At 37.3% G+C, this 15,908-nt stretch overlaps 1 protein-coding gene across 1 annotated transcript; it reads left to right on the forward strand.

Annotated features, from left to right (window-relative positions):
• The first annotated feature begins 7,798 nt into the window (after nt 1–7,798).
• CLRN3 (clarin 3) lies at nt 7,799–11,456 on the forward strand. The gene is made up of 3 exons (XM_053450247.1): nt 7,799–8,158; nt 9,465–9,647; nt 11,065–11,456. The coding sequence occupies exons 1-3, from the start codon at nt 7,924–7,926 to the stop codon at nt 11,337–11,339; spliced, it is 693 nt and encodes a 230-aa protein (XP_053306222.1). The 5' UTR covers nt 7,799–7,923; the 3' UTR covers nt 11,340–11,456.
• Nucleotides 11,457–15,908: the final 4,452 nt, after the last annotated feature.

Below are 15,908 nucleotides of genomic sequence, written 5' to 3' on the forward strand. Positions count from 1 at the left end.
GCAGAGGGGGGGTGTAGTTTGAAGGGGCAGAGGGGGGGTGTAGTTTGAAGAGGCAGAGGGGGGGTGTAGTTTGAAGAGGCAGAGGGGGGGTGTAGTTTGAAGGGGCAGAGGGGGGGTATAGTTTGAAGGGGCAGAGGGGGGGTGTAGTTTGAAGGGGCAGAGGGGTGTAATTTGAAGGGGCAGAGGGGGGTGTAGTTTGAAGGGGCAGAGGGGGGGTGTAGTTTGAAGGGGCAGAGGGGGGGTATAGTTTGAAGGGGCAGAGGGGGGATAGTGAGGGGGGGCACCAGAGGAGTAGTCCGTACAGGGCGCCACAATGCCTAAGGCCGGCTCTGAATATATCACCAGGATTCCTATCTCAGTATTCTGTCAGTATTGAACAACACAGCAAGGAGTAACCAACGTGTACACATGGTTTGCAGTTGTGACATTTGGTTTATAAACCAAGGCATGTCAATGGCCATCTTCTGCAAACAGTGACAAGAAACTTGTTCCACACACATGTACGACATTACATCGATGCATACTTTTGTTTTTATATATATGTAAGCACACTCAAACCGCTGAAAACCACTTCTCTTTTACCGCTCCGCTAAGTTTCACATTCCGAGAAAAAGCAGCTGTAGAGAAATGTAAAATATTTTACAAACCACTTTTACCTGTGTTTGAATTGTCTATATACCCCGCTCAGTCATAACATTTTGACCACTGACAGGTGAAATGAATAACACTGATAATCTGGTTATTATTATTATTATTAGTAGAAGCAGGAAAAATGGGCAAGCTTTAGATTGAAACTGATTTTTTGATGAATTTTGCTAATTTTTTGTTTTTCCTTTTTGCGCTTTGGGGTTCACGTGCCATGAAGCCTCTTTTCCCCTGATGTAGCCTCTCAAAAAAACCTGTTAACTACACCAAAACTAGGTATTTAGAGGACAGGTCTGTATTATTTAAATAGAAGGAAAATGTGCATGGAGGTCAGCAGGGGTTCTCATATGTGCCAGTAAATAGATCGGAAACAGGAAGAATTGCTTCACAAAAATGTGAACTTCACTGACATAATTGAAATATATATATATATATATATATATATATATATATATAAACATTTTTTCTGCAAATGTAGGCAAAAAGGAAACAGAACTATTTAAAATTAAATTACCTTTATTAAGTAGTTATAGTAGGTCATAGATGTTATATTCAAATGTTTTATATGAAGGATAAACATATGTGAACATTTACCCGCCAAACTTTTATATGCCATATAAACTTTACTTAAACTTTACTTTCAAATATATTTACATTAGTGAGGGTGAGATTTCATATGAATCAGATTAGATTTGTGCCGTGGTTTAGTGGTATGCCTACGCGCTTCAGTTTTACAGCTAGTAATGTAAAATATATAAACACACTGTTCCATTTGAGAGGATAGACCCTCTGTGAACTAATTCATTTTTCAGTCGCTGACGCCATCTTGTGAGTGGCGGCAACATCATTTACTTGCTGGCACTTGTGTTTGCTCTTCGGGCCGATGCAGCTGTTTAACAACAGCCCGTTATTGCATTGCACCGCAAGCCCGTACATGTATGGGCTTTGTCGTTAAGGGGTTAAGAAAAATACACCATATGCCAAGTTAACGCTTCCATATGTCTTTTTTTAACCAGCTTTTTTTTTTTTTTTTTATAAAATACCACATTGCTACCCTACCATTAATTGCGTAATCCTACTTAGCTCCATGTATTTTCTTTCCCTTATACTGCCTAATCTTACCCCCTTTTTACGGTACGGTACTAGGGGTAATCCCTGTGGATACTAGCCTAGCATTATTGTTCTTTGTGTTATCATTCATATGGTTTCTGTTTTATTGTTTGTTGTGCTAACCCCTGTCTTTAGAGGCTATAAGTTGTACTTAATTTAATGTAAAACCAAGCTATTAAATGTGCTGCACCAATAGTAAAAACATTAATTGATCTCTCTAGTATGTTAAGCAAATCAATCTTGGCAGATATTTAATCTTATTCTTTCCTCTGATTTAATGACACACAGAGACTTTAAAGAAGTTTTACCAGTTTCTATGACAATAACCACAGTGTCGGCTTTCATGCCACTTGACAATTAAGTGTTCCCTGCAAATTTACTTGATTAAAGAATAATGTGGGCATTCAACGATACTGGGAACAAGGTATCTAATCCTACATTTAGCTACCATGTGTTCATTTTAGGAGCGTAAATGGAATTTCACCTTTAACATCGCATCACAGATCATAGAATTGAGGTCACTTTAGTATGCATTGCTCTTCACCAATTTTTTTTTTACTCTTTATTTTCTTATGACATCGCATATGCATTCCAGTTTATAACCACAAATTGTAGCAGATGATTATTGCTTTCTGAGAAGTTTTCATAAATAGTGAAATACTCGGAAATAAGCTATGGCTTTCCATTGTTTGCTTTTTTTTCCATCCAATTTATCTGCTGACCAAATCAAATATTTCCTATAACCCTATGCATTATTGATATCTGAAAGGATAATATATTGTAATTCCTTTAATGGAAAAAAGGTATTCCGTCGCCCAAAGATGCCATAAAGAAAAACCTTGATGTTCATGTAAACGGAATTTATATATGTTATCTGTCTTTGCAATCTTCAAGAGAGTTTCACGTTTTGTTTGTAATCCAATAAAAATGGGTCTTAACAATTGACCTTAGGTTAATTGAGAGATAATGGGTTTTCAGAAATAATTGATAATGAATATATGGTGCTGTTCAGCCGGGTGCTATCAATATTGCCCGATAAATCTGTGTATATTAGTACATTTTACTTGGATGCCAATGTCAGCAGTGATTCCAGTTAAATTAAGAATTTAAACAGGCTGCCCTGGTGGTATTTTCTTCCCTGTCAAACTGTAATGCCTGGAGACTTTTTTTGCCCCAGGGCATCTTTCAAAACATCATGATATAATGGGAAATAATTTTCACAAACCTATTGACTCCTGACATATGACACGGAGTCTTCCTGGAAATACCAAAAATAACAAGTCCGCAACTGTTAATAATAAAAAGTATGCATTATAATAAGACTGATGACAAACTTTTGGAACGATAACACTGGAATAAAAAAAGGTAAACAACATGGTTGACAAACAACATACTATTTTAATCTATTAATTAGTAAGTTATACTTATGGAACTACATTCCATTTATATAAGTAGCTTTTTGTCTTGATATTTTTTTTACTTTTACTTTTGAAGCCTGCTGGTTTACAGAGTCTGATTAATGATTTTGCAAATATTAAGCCAAATTGGTCACAATATTATACCAAATATATTATTAAGCTTATATTTGTATACTATAGGAGTAGTGTCGTCAAGGGAAACATGGGAGATCTGGCTTTAATAAAACTGAAAAGTTCCCATTGAAAATAGAAAAATGTATAATGGTTTTCTAAGACAGAAATTAAATGTAAAAGTACCCGTGTAATTCTGATTCTTGCTAAGGGTAGGTGGGGAATGCGTTCTCAGATACTGTACTCGGAATACTATTAACTTTTCTTATTCATTTATTTAAAATAGAAGCCAAAACATGCCTGTGTCTTATGGTTAATGACATACATAACAGATGGATGCTTCATCTCCCTATATTTATTTAAATTTGTTTATCACAAATGTTACAGAAAGTACACCAATTACTCAATTGTTATTCTCGAATTTCCACTATGCTCTGCCTTTAACTTTAGGTGGCTTTAGGATTACAAATGCCAATATGAGGTATTATCTACCAGTCCCAGGCCTTTCATACTCACTTACTTTAGACATATTCCTACTTTAGGCATAATCTTATTTTAAATAAACATGAATATTCTCATTGTTTCATTGTTTGCTTATATATATATATATATATATATATATATATATATAAACTTTGCACAGAGAACAATGTTCCAACAAGGTTGCCAGAATAGACTGTAACAGCCTCTCCTTAATGACGTACATGAGATAAGTGATAGGTTATCCATAGGTTATCCATTAATCGTGTACCTTATGAAGATGTTATAAAACCTACAAATATCAAACCGACACCCAGTAAAAGTAACTACTCAGAGATCATCAAATACCAAATAGTATCTTTATGGGAAGATTTATCATCAAAAAGTACTATCATCATATAAATTAATTAAAATGTACATTGTTGCTGCAAATTGTACTTTTTCAGCTCTTTGACTCAGTTTCAGTGGTTTTATAACAGGAAAAGTTACATTGTTGCTTGGGCTTGGAAAATAAATTGTGTATTGATTGATACATCATCTACGTAAACAGTAACATTTATACTCGTACTGTAAAACAGTTTAAATAGGCAAATTTATAATAATAATAATAATAATAATAAAAAAAACCACATTTACCACTAACTTCCTGTAGTCTGCTAACAGTACAGGCACCGGAAGTGTCCACAAAGAGCTGTCAGATCCTGTCAGAGGCGTGGATCTGACACGTGTAATGGTTAAAACATTTCTATTTATATAAGAGATGTTTTATTGCACACAGGTATAAAAAAGAGTTCACGCCTCATCTGTTTCATGACCCTATGGCTGTATTATTATGTCCATAAAAATAGCGTTAAGATGACAGTTTAGAGGTAACAGTACATGAAGTGCTTTTTCAGGCAATGCATGAGTGTCTCACTTCAGCAGGAGCCGGCATCACTCGCTCACTCTCTCTCTTCTAGCTGACAGCTCTGGTGTAATCACGCAAGAGTTTGTACACCTTCACTGTTTGAATGGCTGATCATAAGATCAGGCATTCCTCTGCAGCAGATTTCACGGTTGACACCACCGGAAGGATCGAGGAGAGGAGTCGGACCAAAGATGGTCTGTCCAGACCCTGCTAGGATATCTGATCTCCCCAATACTGGATGATTGTATAAGCGACAATTAGGAGTACAGGACTGTGAAGCACTGCTTCCTCATTAATGTGTGATCAGTAAGACTGGAGAATAAGAAGGAAAAAAATGAAAATTCAATAAGGAAATAGTAATAAAAATGGAATAAAATTGAATAAAGCTATATAAACATTTATACCTCTTACTGTATTAACCTCTAACACTATTATGAATGTATGTTTAGCACTTGACATTTTCTTATCTAGTAGGCACACAAGTAACATGCCTAAGGCCCTCTGTCTCTAGGGGGGCCAGTACACTAATTGAATATCTGCAGATATCACCTCTGGCTAAATAACATTAGCTACCTTGTGCACAGGGGAGAGCCTATGGTTAGTGGTGCCAGGGTGGAGTGCTTCTTCGTGGGTTCTCTAGTAACTAAGAGACATGCACATACTTACAGGCAAACTCGAAGCAGCACCATACACTTACACACATATATAAGCTATCTCCCTCGCTCATCCCTGACACTCTAATACCGTATGCTGACATATACATGCTCACTAACATTAACACCATTTATTAACACCCCCACATGCTGACATCAAATACTAACACACATCAGAGTGCAAGGCAGCTGGACAAACTATCCATTACCTCCGACATATGGAGCACCACTACAGGCAGTGTAGGATGCCATAAGATTGACGGACACTTTAACTGCGGTGTGAAGGCAAGCCATCAGGTGAGGGTGGAGCATGAGTAGGCAGGTTAACTCCACCATTGTCTACCTCAGAATGTAGTCACCCGCTGAACCTCCACCCTGAACATGATGGAGTGGATTCTAGAGCAGTAGTGGACTCTTCGCTCCATGTCCTCTATCATTATTTGTGACTGTGTTGCCCTGGGGACCCACCTGGTCTTCATCAACTCTCAGGAGCAATGTGATACACTCATTCCCAAAGATTAGAGAAAAATGAGAGAAAGAGGGATCTGGGACAAAAAGAGGGACTGCTCTCCCTAAAGAGGACCACATGGGAGGTATACAACATCTAAGCCCCAGACAGTTTAGTCTTAGAGTGTGGCTTATTTTTCTAGAATTTTACCTCCCTTCAAATCTACTCCCCTCCTGTACATTGTTTACTTGTTTTATTCAGATGTCCCTTCTCCAGATGTAACTGGAATGAGAGTGAAGGGACGTAAACATTTTTCCTCTCATTTCGTTTGTCATTAAATCTGAAGAACATACCTCTTATGCAGTTGTATATTTTGTACTAAACAGCAACATTTGCATAAAATTATCATTTAAACATAATAGGTTTGTATACTAACCACATCATTTTAGTGTCTGTGATTACATTATCATAAAAATCCACTTTTCAAGTATAAATATCAACTGCATTGTTAATCTAGTGCACCAAACATGACCCCTACAGGCAGATCAGTAGGAGGCTGCATTTTTAAACTGGTTACAACAAACAGCGAGGGATTCCTTTATATTAAGTGTATTATTTTTATTCTTCAGAACCATACAAGTAACATCTAAAGCATATATACCACCCACATTCGAGATCAATTAAAGAATTTAAACTCTGAAAATATTGCTCTTTCGTGTAAATTCTGCCAGGATCAGCGTGTTTTTATTGGCGTGTGCACTGAACCTCCTTTATCCTTATTAAATGTTGAGGTTAACAAACCCAATATAGGGTTACAAATATCTACATTCCAAATTCTATCCTATAATGAACAATTTTATATGTAGGATCACATCTGCATGCCTCCCAAGTGTCCCTCTTCAGGAGGGAGAGTCCCTCGTTTGGCTCTAAATCCCCCAATCCCACTTTCCTCCCCGATGTCTCTCTTTTCTATTATCTCAAAATGTTAGGTGGGTATGATTGTATTTCAATGGGCTGATGACCATCTGAGGAATAAAAAAATATATACAATTACCTATACATGTGGGGTATTTATGTAATCTAGACAGGCATCTGAATATATTTTGGCGATTTTTTGTGCACTTGCACATAACCAAACAAAAAATAATAAGGCTAACTTTGGCAAAGACTGGTGGCCAAATGGTTGAATAACAAGAGCCTAGAAGCTCCCAGTAAAATATCCCAGGTTGTCTTCTTTCCAGAAATATGCACTTTTTAGGTTATTTATTGTTTAATTTGTTTGTGATTACTGTTACAAACAAAATACTAACTGTGAAAATAATGGAAAAAACAACAACTTTGAAACAGTGATGAATGCCGTCTAATATCTGCCCTATAGTTGGCACACAGATATAGTAATTCTTACATATAAGATATTTCCAAACTCAACACACTAAAATGAATATATTTTGGTCAACTCGGCTACTTTAGTCACAATCATCATAGCAAAACCATACAACAATGTGGTGCCTTTTCTCATTTTTTGATATATTATTCATACTAAGTGTTCAACTGTAGGTCTAAAAATGGTATCGACAGAATATCCGTCCTTGAAAAAATTATGTATAATTTGTATGGCTGCAGTAAAAACAAAAAGGGGATTCGTAGTTAAAAAAAAAATAGTGTAAAAACATGAAAAAAAACTCTAGGTTTGGGGGTAAAAAGGGATTAAAAATGCCTCTGACAGAAGGAGTTTCAGATCAGCAAACAAGACTCAGTTATCACTTATAATTGCGTTAACGTTTCTATACAGAGGTTTCATTCACAGTAAAACACAATCACAAATTTTGAAGGATGCTTTTCCTTTAAAAGTAGCCATATCGGATTGCATACATCCTGAGGAAGAACTGCCGTGTGCAAGAAGAATGACTCCGGATCTTCTCTTCATATTTCTCTTGAATTTTGTAACCATGGCAACAAGGTTCTAAAGATCAGGGTTCAATTACTGGGAACATTTATTGCTTCTGCTGGTTCAAGGTTCAGTTGGAAAACCAGCAACAATATTAAACCTAGTTTCACTTCCCACCCAGGAGTGCCTTACGAAGTAGCCTTGCTTATGTCTTATTGGGCAAAAAAAAATCAAACAAAGAAAATAAACACTGAAATCTGAAGATGCCATCATTATTGAAGACGTTATCATTCACTTCTGGTTTTGTTCTAAGTATTGGATCGTTTGCAGTTATTTGCACTTGTTTAGGAACGCAAGAATGGGTGACAAGCAGTGTCCACTTCAAGGGAGCAAATTATTCCGGATATGCATATATTAGATATGGCCTGTTTCAAGCGAGACATGAAAAGAAGGTCACCGAAGGTGTTGGACTTGACCAACAACCAGCGAACTTCCAAGGTAAAGTGTTCCCTTTTACTGGTCATAATGTCCATGTGTATGTGAAACCATGGCAGATTATAGAAATGGAATATAACGTCGACTTTACTACCAAACACAACATTCTGTTGTACTAAAAAAGAATTATGACATCAACATTTTTTTAATAAAATTGAAAAGCAGAAAATCAAGTTTTACTTGAAACCAAATTGTCCGTAATACATCTCATAATAATATAGGTAAACTTAACCCACCATGTTTCTGTTTGGCTGGCTTTTTTTGTATTTAATAAGCAGCCGAGTTTGAAAACCCTTTCCTCTCTCTTAACATTCTTTTCAATGTCTCGAAGGGTTTAAAAGAATGTTAAGATGTTACAATGTGCGTGATACTCCCAGGTATTGTAAGTAATGCTTAGGTATTTCCTGATTTTTTCAGTACGCTTGTGAGAAAAACCATCCATTCAATAAGCCAATAGGTAAAATAACTACTAAATATTAGATGCTACATGCAGGAATACTCGGTACATCCAGTCATCCTCTATGGCAAATGGCAATGTATACAAATTAGTATATTTAAAATTAATAATAATAATTTTTTTTTTTTACTTTCTATTCTCGTCTGTGTCAATTATTTTCAAGTTGTAGTGAAAAATAAAAGCTTTTGCTCGTCTTATTCCATGTAACATGTTCCAGAACATTATGAATTAATCTCCTAATTAAGCACATGTTTTGTTCCATCAACATTTAAGGTGTCGTTCCTCTTATACGAAACATTAATTGCATTCTCTAGCACACGGGTGTCCAACCTGCGGCCCTCCAGCTGCTGCAGGACTACATCTCCCATAATGCTCTTTCAGCTAAGGGGCTGGCTGAGTAGTATGGGAGATGTAGTCCTGCAGCAGCTGGAGGGCCCCAGGTTGGACACCCCTGCTCTTCTAGCGTGTAACACAAGTAAACCTTATGAGATTTGTCAGTTTATTGTTTTCTTTTAAGGTTAACTCCCACTAAAAACCCAAAGAAACATTTAAGAAACACTTTCAGTTTCTTTAGCAACAATCTAAAAGTGCTTGATTTTGTGTCACATGACAATAAAACAAAATAACGCAAAATATGAATCAGGCAACTTTTCATTTGGTTAGATAATTATTTTCTAGGAGGTGTTTGGGCATTCAGCATCTCGAAAGCTGCCCCTTAAAACACTTTCATTTGATCTATCTGTGATTTTTAGAGGTTTGGCGTGATGGTATCTTGTGTCTAGTGGTTTATATATGTCACTTATCTGCATTTTGTAAGAGTAATTAATTCATTTGACTATTTTCTGATTTCAGTTTTTGAAAAGCTCACTGGAAACGACGCGCAGAAAATCATCCACATACTGATAATATTGTTTCTGGTCAGCGGCCTACTGTTTTCTTTTATGGGCTCTGTGACTACTTGCTTGAACATTGTCAGCAACCCTTATTTGACGTACCTGGGCCCTATTGGTGTTTACATATGGACTTCGATAAATGGTAAGTAGACACAGAGTTTATTTATAAAGTGCTCTTACTTACAGACAGATTTTCAAGATATCAACATGGTTAACAATCTGCTGACGTAATTATTCCCTTTTGATTTTTATGAATAATACATTCACATAGCCAGAGGCAGAACTGCTATTGATGTCCGTGTAGAATGATCCCCTGAAATCCTCTTGAAGCAGATCTGTCACCTTTTCTGAAATCCAGCATTACCAAGACAGCCTATATAATGATGTTTACTGATTAAAACAATTGATCTGTAATTGATCAAAACTGATAAAAGTTTGAGGTATTATACATTCATTGTCCCTATTATTCATCTCTCCCCTGCTATTAAGATGCTGATTGTTGTTGATTGGTTCAGGCAGGCTTTGTAAGGTGGGATGAGGAGAAGGAAGGTCACTTCATGATAGGAAATTAAAGTTCTGTAACTTTTGGATTTTTTTTTTTAAATCTTTACCACGCATTTTCATACAATGTGCATTCAATATTAGTCATTTTTACCAAAGATTAAAAAAAAAACTCCAACATTTTATAGTCAGATAAGAGGGATTGTATTGTGTGTAAAGAAGTTTAACACTCCTCTTGACAAGGATGCATGAGGCCTTGACAACATACATATACTTGAGGTCAGGGAAGGGCTGGCAGTCTAAGGCCTGGGGGGGCAAGTCAAGTGAAGTGGCTCCGCCCCCTCGCACTCACCTTTCACCCCTCACGCTGCTCCAATCACTATGCGGCCATCAGACTGCTGGAAAACTTATCTAAACGGCCGCTGGGTGCTGATGCCACCGGCCGGAGCTACTTTAATCCTTTTTTTATTTATTTAATATGCCGGATCGGCTTGCCATATTAAAAATAAATAAATAAATAAATAAAGTATTAAAGTAGCGCCGGCCGGCAGCATCAGCACCCAGCGGCCGTTTAGATTCGATTTCCAACAATCTGATGGCCGCATAGTGATGGGAGGGGTGAAAGGTGAGTGCGAGGGGGCGGAGCTTTCATCCCTCACGCTGCTCCCATCACTTGGCGGCCATCGCATACGGCCGCTGGGTGCTGATGCCGCCGGCCGGCGCTGCTTTAATACTATCCCCCCCCCATTTAATAGCCGATCCGGCTTGCCATATTAAATTTTTAAAAAAAGTAGTAAAGTAGCGCCGGCCGGCGGCATCAGCACCCAGCGGCCGTTTAGATTAGATTTCTTGAGGTATATCTACCTAGTTTGTGTCATCGGAAATGGAGCTAGGTTTATTTTATTAGAAAAGGGTTGGAAAAAGTTGTAAAAAGACAAATATGGATAAAAAAATAAGATAAAATCACAGGCGTAAACTAACATATTAGTGTGGGTCACTGGTTCAATACATTGTTTAAAAATTATTTCGCATAAGATCTACTTCTTTTTTTTCCACAGGCATTTGTATTCTACTCGCAATGATTTTATTTGCATCAAACACAGAGCTTAACGGGATGCCAAAGTACCTTGCAGAAATAATAGACAATAGTGACGATAAGTATTTTGAAACTCGAAACACATATGGATACTCATACTGGCTGCTGCTCCTCAGTTTATTTTTAAATATTGGAACAATCGGCGTGATTTATTATTACCAGCACGCAAGATACAGCAAGCAGAAGGAACAAGAAAGACCACTGGAAAACGCATCCAAGGATGTGATTTTATTTTGAACAACGGATGCCAAAAGGGATGGACTGCATCTAAAAGCTGTGGGCATGACTGATTATTTAATAGCTTTTTATTGTCTTTATCACCAGCCTTTCAATAAAACAGCAGGCTTTTCAGGAGACGATTGTTCTAGCAGATAAAATTGCAGCTTTAGTGCTCATATAACAGTCTATCCTCCCATGATTACTAGATGTTAGATTTAAGAGCCTCTGTAAGTAAGAATGTATAACATTTTCCAGGGAAGCCTACAGATATTGATGACTTGGTAAAAAAAGGTCACAGAACAGCACAGCCTGAAATATATCAGGCACGTCTTTCTGTAGGATGTATCTGCTGGTGCGGACTTCTGGAAGACAGGCTCATAAACATGCTTAAGATTAATCATACACAGGCATAGTATAACATTTACTTTGGGAGGAGGTGATCATAGAGGGAGCTGATGAGTTTATAACATTTTAAAATCTGAATAGTACTATTATGTGATTCCGTATTACGGTATTGATCTTTATAATGCAAATCTGGATTGGGCCTTCAAAATAGTTGTAGTACTGTCACTAAACCATACTTATTTGACTTGAATGCCATTTGAAAGGGTTCTAACTGGGACATTTCCATTTGGTGACTCAGAGGTCCCCCCCTCCTGCTCCATATAGGTGCCCGGAGGTGACGGATCTTGGTCAGGAGGATGTGCTGTGTCTCATTTTATTCACTTTTGTCATTTGGGGTCATGTTTAAGCCAAGGTTTTTAGTTAATTATATTTGACATCGGAGATATTGGGTTAATCATCCGTTTGATTCCAAGGTAGTTTAGGAGACATTGTATTGGGATTTTAGGTTACTATATCTACTTTTCCATCACCTTTATCAATTACGGTGATACTTGAAGGTCATTTTATAATGATGTTTCCAAATTTTAACAGATTTTGTCATGTCATATACTTTTATACTTATATTTACTTAAATGCTTTTTAAACTGATATATAATTATACTTGTATAACCCCCCCTGCCCTCATACATATAACCATCTCAAACTATGCGCCCCATCATACCTCTACTGAATCTGGCATGGGGCAGAACAATAAAGAGTGTGATGGCAGGGGAGGACTAATTACTCTGTCCTGTTTTTAAAGACCGTTTTACTAATTAATCCTCAGGGATAGTTTTACGAATGTCCTAGATATTCTTGTATTCCATTATTGTGTTAGCTTGTTCTACCTCTACTGGACGTTGATTCCACATCTACTACCATTTAGGTAAAGTAGAATTTTCTCAGAAATATTATCCATAACCAATTTTGCAATTAGGGAGATGGGCTGTATGCACAGATCATTTTGCTTGCACTCCACTTTCTACTCTCTTATATCCATTTTTCTGAGCTCAATTTTATCATTTTCACATTTCAAATAATTAAGTGTCAATATAGAATTTGACAACAGATAAGAACCATTCTGCTCATCCCATGCCTGTTTAAGTTCTATCATTAACCTATACCACTTCTACTGGGAGACTGTTCTCTGGGTAAAGTAGAACTTCCTCATGTTACATCTAGTTACATCATGGTCTAGTTTTTGACCATGACCTCTTGTTTTAACATTGGCCTGCTTTCAAATAAGCTTGCCTCTTGTACTTTGTTAAATCCATCTAAGTATTTAAATGTTTCTATTGCATCTCACCCTCTCTCTTCTTTCCTCCAAGCTAAACATATTAAGAACCTTTAACCTTTCCTGATAATTTCTGTCCTATAAACTACTTACTGTTTATGTAGCTCTCCTCTGAACTAGGGTCTCCAGAACCGCATGCAATACTCCAGATGAGGCTTGACCAGAGATTTGTGAAGTGGCAGAACACCTCCTTCTCCCTGCTATGAATGCCTCTCCCTATGCAATCCGGCATCCTGCTTGCTTTTTTGAGATGCTTCATTGCATTGCAACCTTTAAGCCATCAGACTGACAATATGGTGATCCCAATGCTATATTCTGCCTGTTTTACGTCCCAAGTGCATTATTCTACATTTGTCAACGTTAAACTGCTGCTTCCACGCTCTCAACCACTTGAGAGTGGTACTAACTTAACTTATGAATAAATGTCTACCCTGTTGCACACCTTTGGATCATCTGTAAAAATACATACCATATCATTAAGATCTTTTGTAATATTACTAATAAAAATATTAAAAAGTACAGATCCCAATACTGATGCCTGTGGTACCACACTAGTAACAAGTGCTTCCTCTGAATATACCCCATTAGCAAAGTTTTATGAAATAATGTTTTAAGATTACACTTACTTGCGTTCCACACTAAGCATAGCACATATTAAAATATTCTTGTCTGGTTTCCAAAAAGCAAAAATTTGGCAACCTTACAGGAACATAACAAAGATCCTCAGACCTGAAGCTCAGCGAATTCAGGGACAAAACTCTGGTACCTAGCGAGTTTTAGGAATGCCCATAATTAGCTAATTATTAAGTGTCTTAATGTTTTGCAGTGCTGTACAATGGGCCTTAAGTACAGATATGATCAGGTCTGCAAATTAGACTCTTATTAATGGTGTCCAGACTCATGATGTCTGGCCATGACTTTAACTGTTACAATCAGCAAGAACATTCCTTGGGTTACTAAAGCCCACCTTTAAGACTTTACGGAGAATCACACAACTCTCGAGGTCTGCAGTGAAAGTTTTGTTGAACTCTGGCACCGCAGCTTCACAATAATACTTGCTACATTGCTCTGCATGTTAATTGCGTGACTTCATGCTAATTAGGGAACCCCTACAACTTTTTCAATGTAAGGTCCATTGAGGGCTAAGCTTGGCACATCCATGATATCCAGGGGGGGGCAAGTGCACTTCTTTGTTTATATGCCAGGACTACTCATTTCGAGGACCTTTCACTAACAGAGACATCTGCTCTTGCATGTTTTGTTTAAAAACAAAAACCTACAAGCTTTGTTCCTAAAGCCAAGCTCATTTCAATATTGAGACGTGCGATCGTAGTCTTTTCACTGAGCTTCCCATTAGAATGCAAATCATAAACAAAGTTTTTGCTGACTTAAACCCTTGGAGATTAGCATTTCTGAAATAAGAAGAGCTGGAAGGGAATCATAACGAAGATATTGCTTTGACATTGATCTTCTTCTTTGAACATGGAGGGTGTGTTTTGTTTTAACAGTTCTGAATTATATTTAAGAGAAAATTATTATGTAGATTGCATTTGCTTGAAAGCTTATACACCCATGACTCGCCTTTGTTAACATTAAACTTTTATTTCTTTTTACTGCATTAAATGTAATGCTTTCTAATAATAATAATGACTATTCTACTTGTCATGTATGGGGGTTTCACCTATAAGAAAATGGCATGTTTTTAACTTTCCAGCAAGGAAAACCATTACTGAAACACGCAAACAACCAAACCCCCCCCCCCAAAAAAAACAAACAAACCGTAAAATATGATGTCACAGCAAGATATTAGGAAATGGGTAATTGAGGAAAATGGTGTAGGGTGGACTGATCCATGACAATTTATCAATGTCCCACTCTGGTATACTAGAACATGTGGCATCATGTACAGCTGTGCCCGTATTACATCACTGGTGGTGTGATGTCATGGCTTGACCACATAAAATGGGGAGCTATGTAGCATTTTGTATTGTTTAGCCAGAGAACTCTGCACATTTTTGGTATACAGTTTCAGGCTTGGACTGGCCATTTGGCCCAGTGGACAGCTGCCTGACATTGCTCCATATGCCCCCGATCTTCCGCTCCAGCAGTAGATCTGGGGCTGTAGCGTGTGGCCACTGACTGTATATGCTCAGCCACATGCTACATCAGCATACAAACGTAACGTACAGCCTCTCGTATCCAGCCGCCTGCCACACTTACATCATAAGGCGGCTGCCAGACCACCCTGTAGTTGTGATTGTCCCATCACATCTGAAGCTATTGGCAGCTATGGCAATCTAGCCATATCAACTCACTTCAGTTTGCATGTGTTAATGTTAATCTGGCCTACATACAAAGTAATGACAGTATATAATAATTTGACTCTAGTCTGTCCTTTTTGAACCACTCTTTACTTCCTTGTACTTTAGGATAACTTTATGCACATCCCATTGTTTCTTAAATTCCTTTATTGATGATGATCAAGGTAGTGGTAAAAATAAACCATAAAATGGTTCTAGGAACCTGTATATTAAAAAACTGAAGGGCGTTTGGTGCCTTTTTACCCATTTTGCTTATTTTTTCTCTTGAGTGTGAATGCAAACGACAAGAACACCATGGTTTTTAATAGATTTAAATATTTTAAATACACAAAATATTTATTTAGTGTTATAACATATTTTAATGTTTTGGGATACGAATAGTGATTTTTCCCCCAGCAGTACGAAAACTCCCAACATGTAATATTTGATATTTAGTCATTTTTGCATTGTAGGCAAAGTGCCATCTCGTGGTTGGGAATAGATATCACATTGTTATACATTCCGTCACACCCAAATTACCCTAATGACAACTGTGTCTATACAGTAATATATTTAACATTGAATAATTTGCGTCGCTATAAGTAGAAA

The sequence above is a fragment of the Spea bombifrons genome, chromosome 11 (assembly GCF_027358695.1).
Source record: "Spea bombifrons isolate aSpeBom1 chromosome 11, aSpeBom1.2.pri, whole genome shotgun sequence".
NCBI classification, from domain to species: Eukaryota; Metazoa; Chordata; class Amphibia; order Anura; family Pelobatidae; genus Spea; species Spea bombifrons.

What these genes read in the sequence shown, in the direction of transcription:
- CLRN3 (XM_053450247.1), top strand. Translation starts at nt 7,924, where the DNA reads ATGCCATCATTATTGAAGACGTTATCATTCACTTCTGGTTTTGTTCTA. An exon ending in ACAACCAGCGAACTTCCAAG is followed by an intron (nt 8,159 to 9,464) that starts GTAAAGTGTTCC and finishes TTCTGATTTCAG; the next exon opens with TTTTTGAAAAGCTCACTGGA. An exon ending in CATATGGACTTCGATAAATG is followed by an intron (nt 9,648 to 11,064) that starts GTAAGTAGACAC and finishes TTTTTTCCACAG; the next exon opens with GCATTTGTATTCTACTCGCA.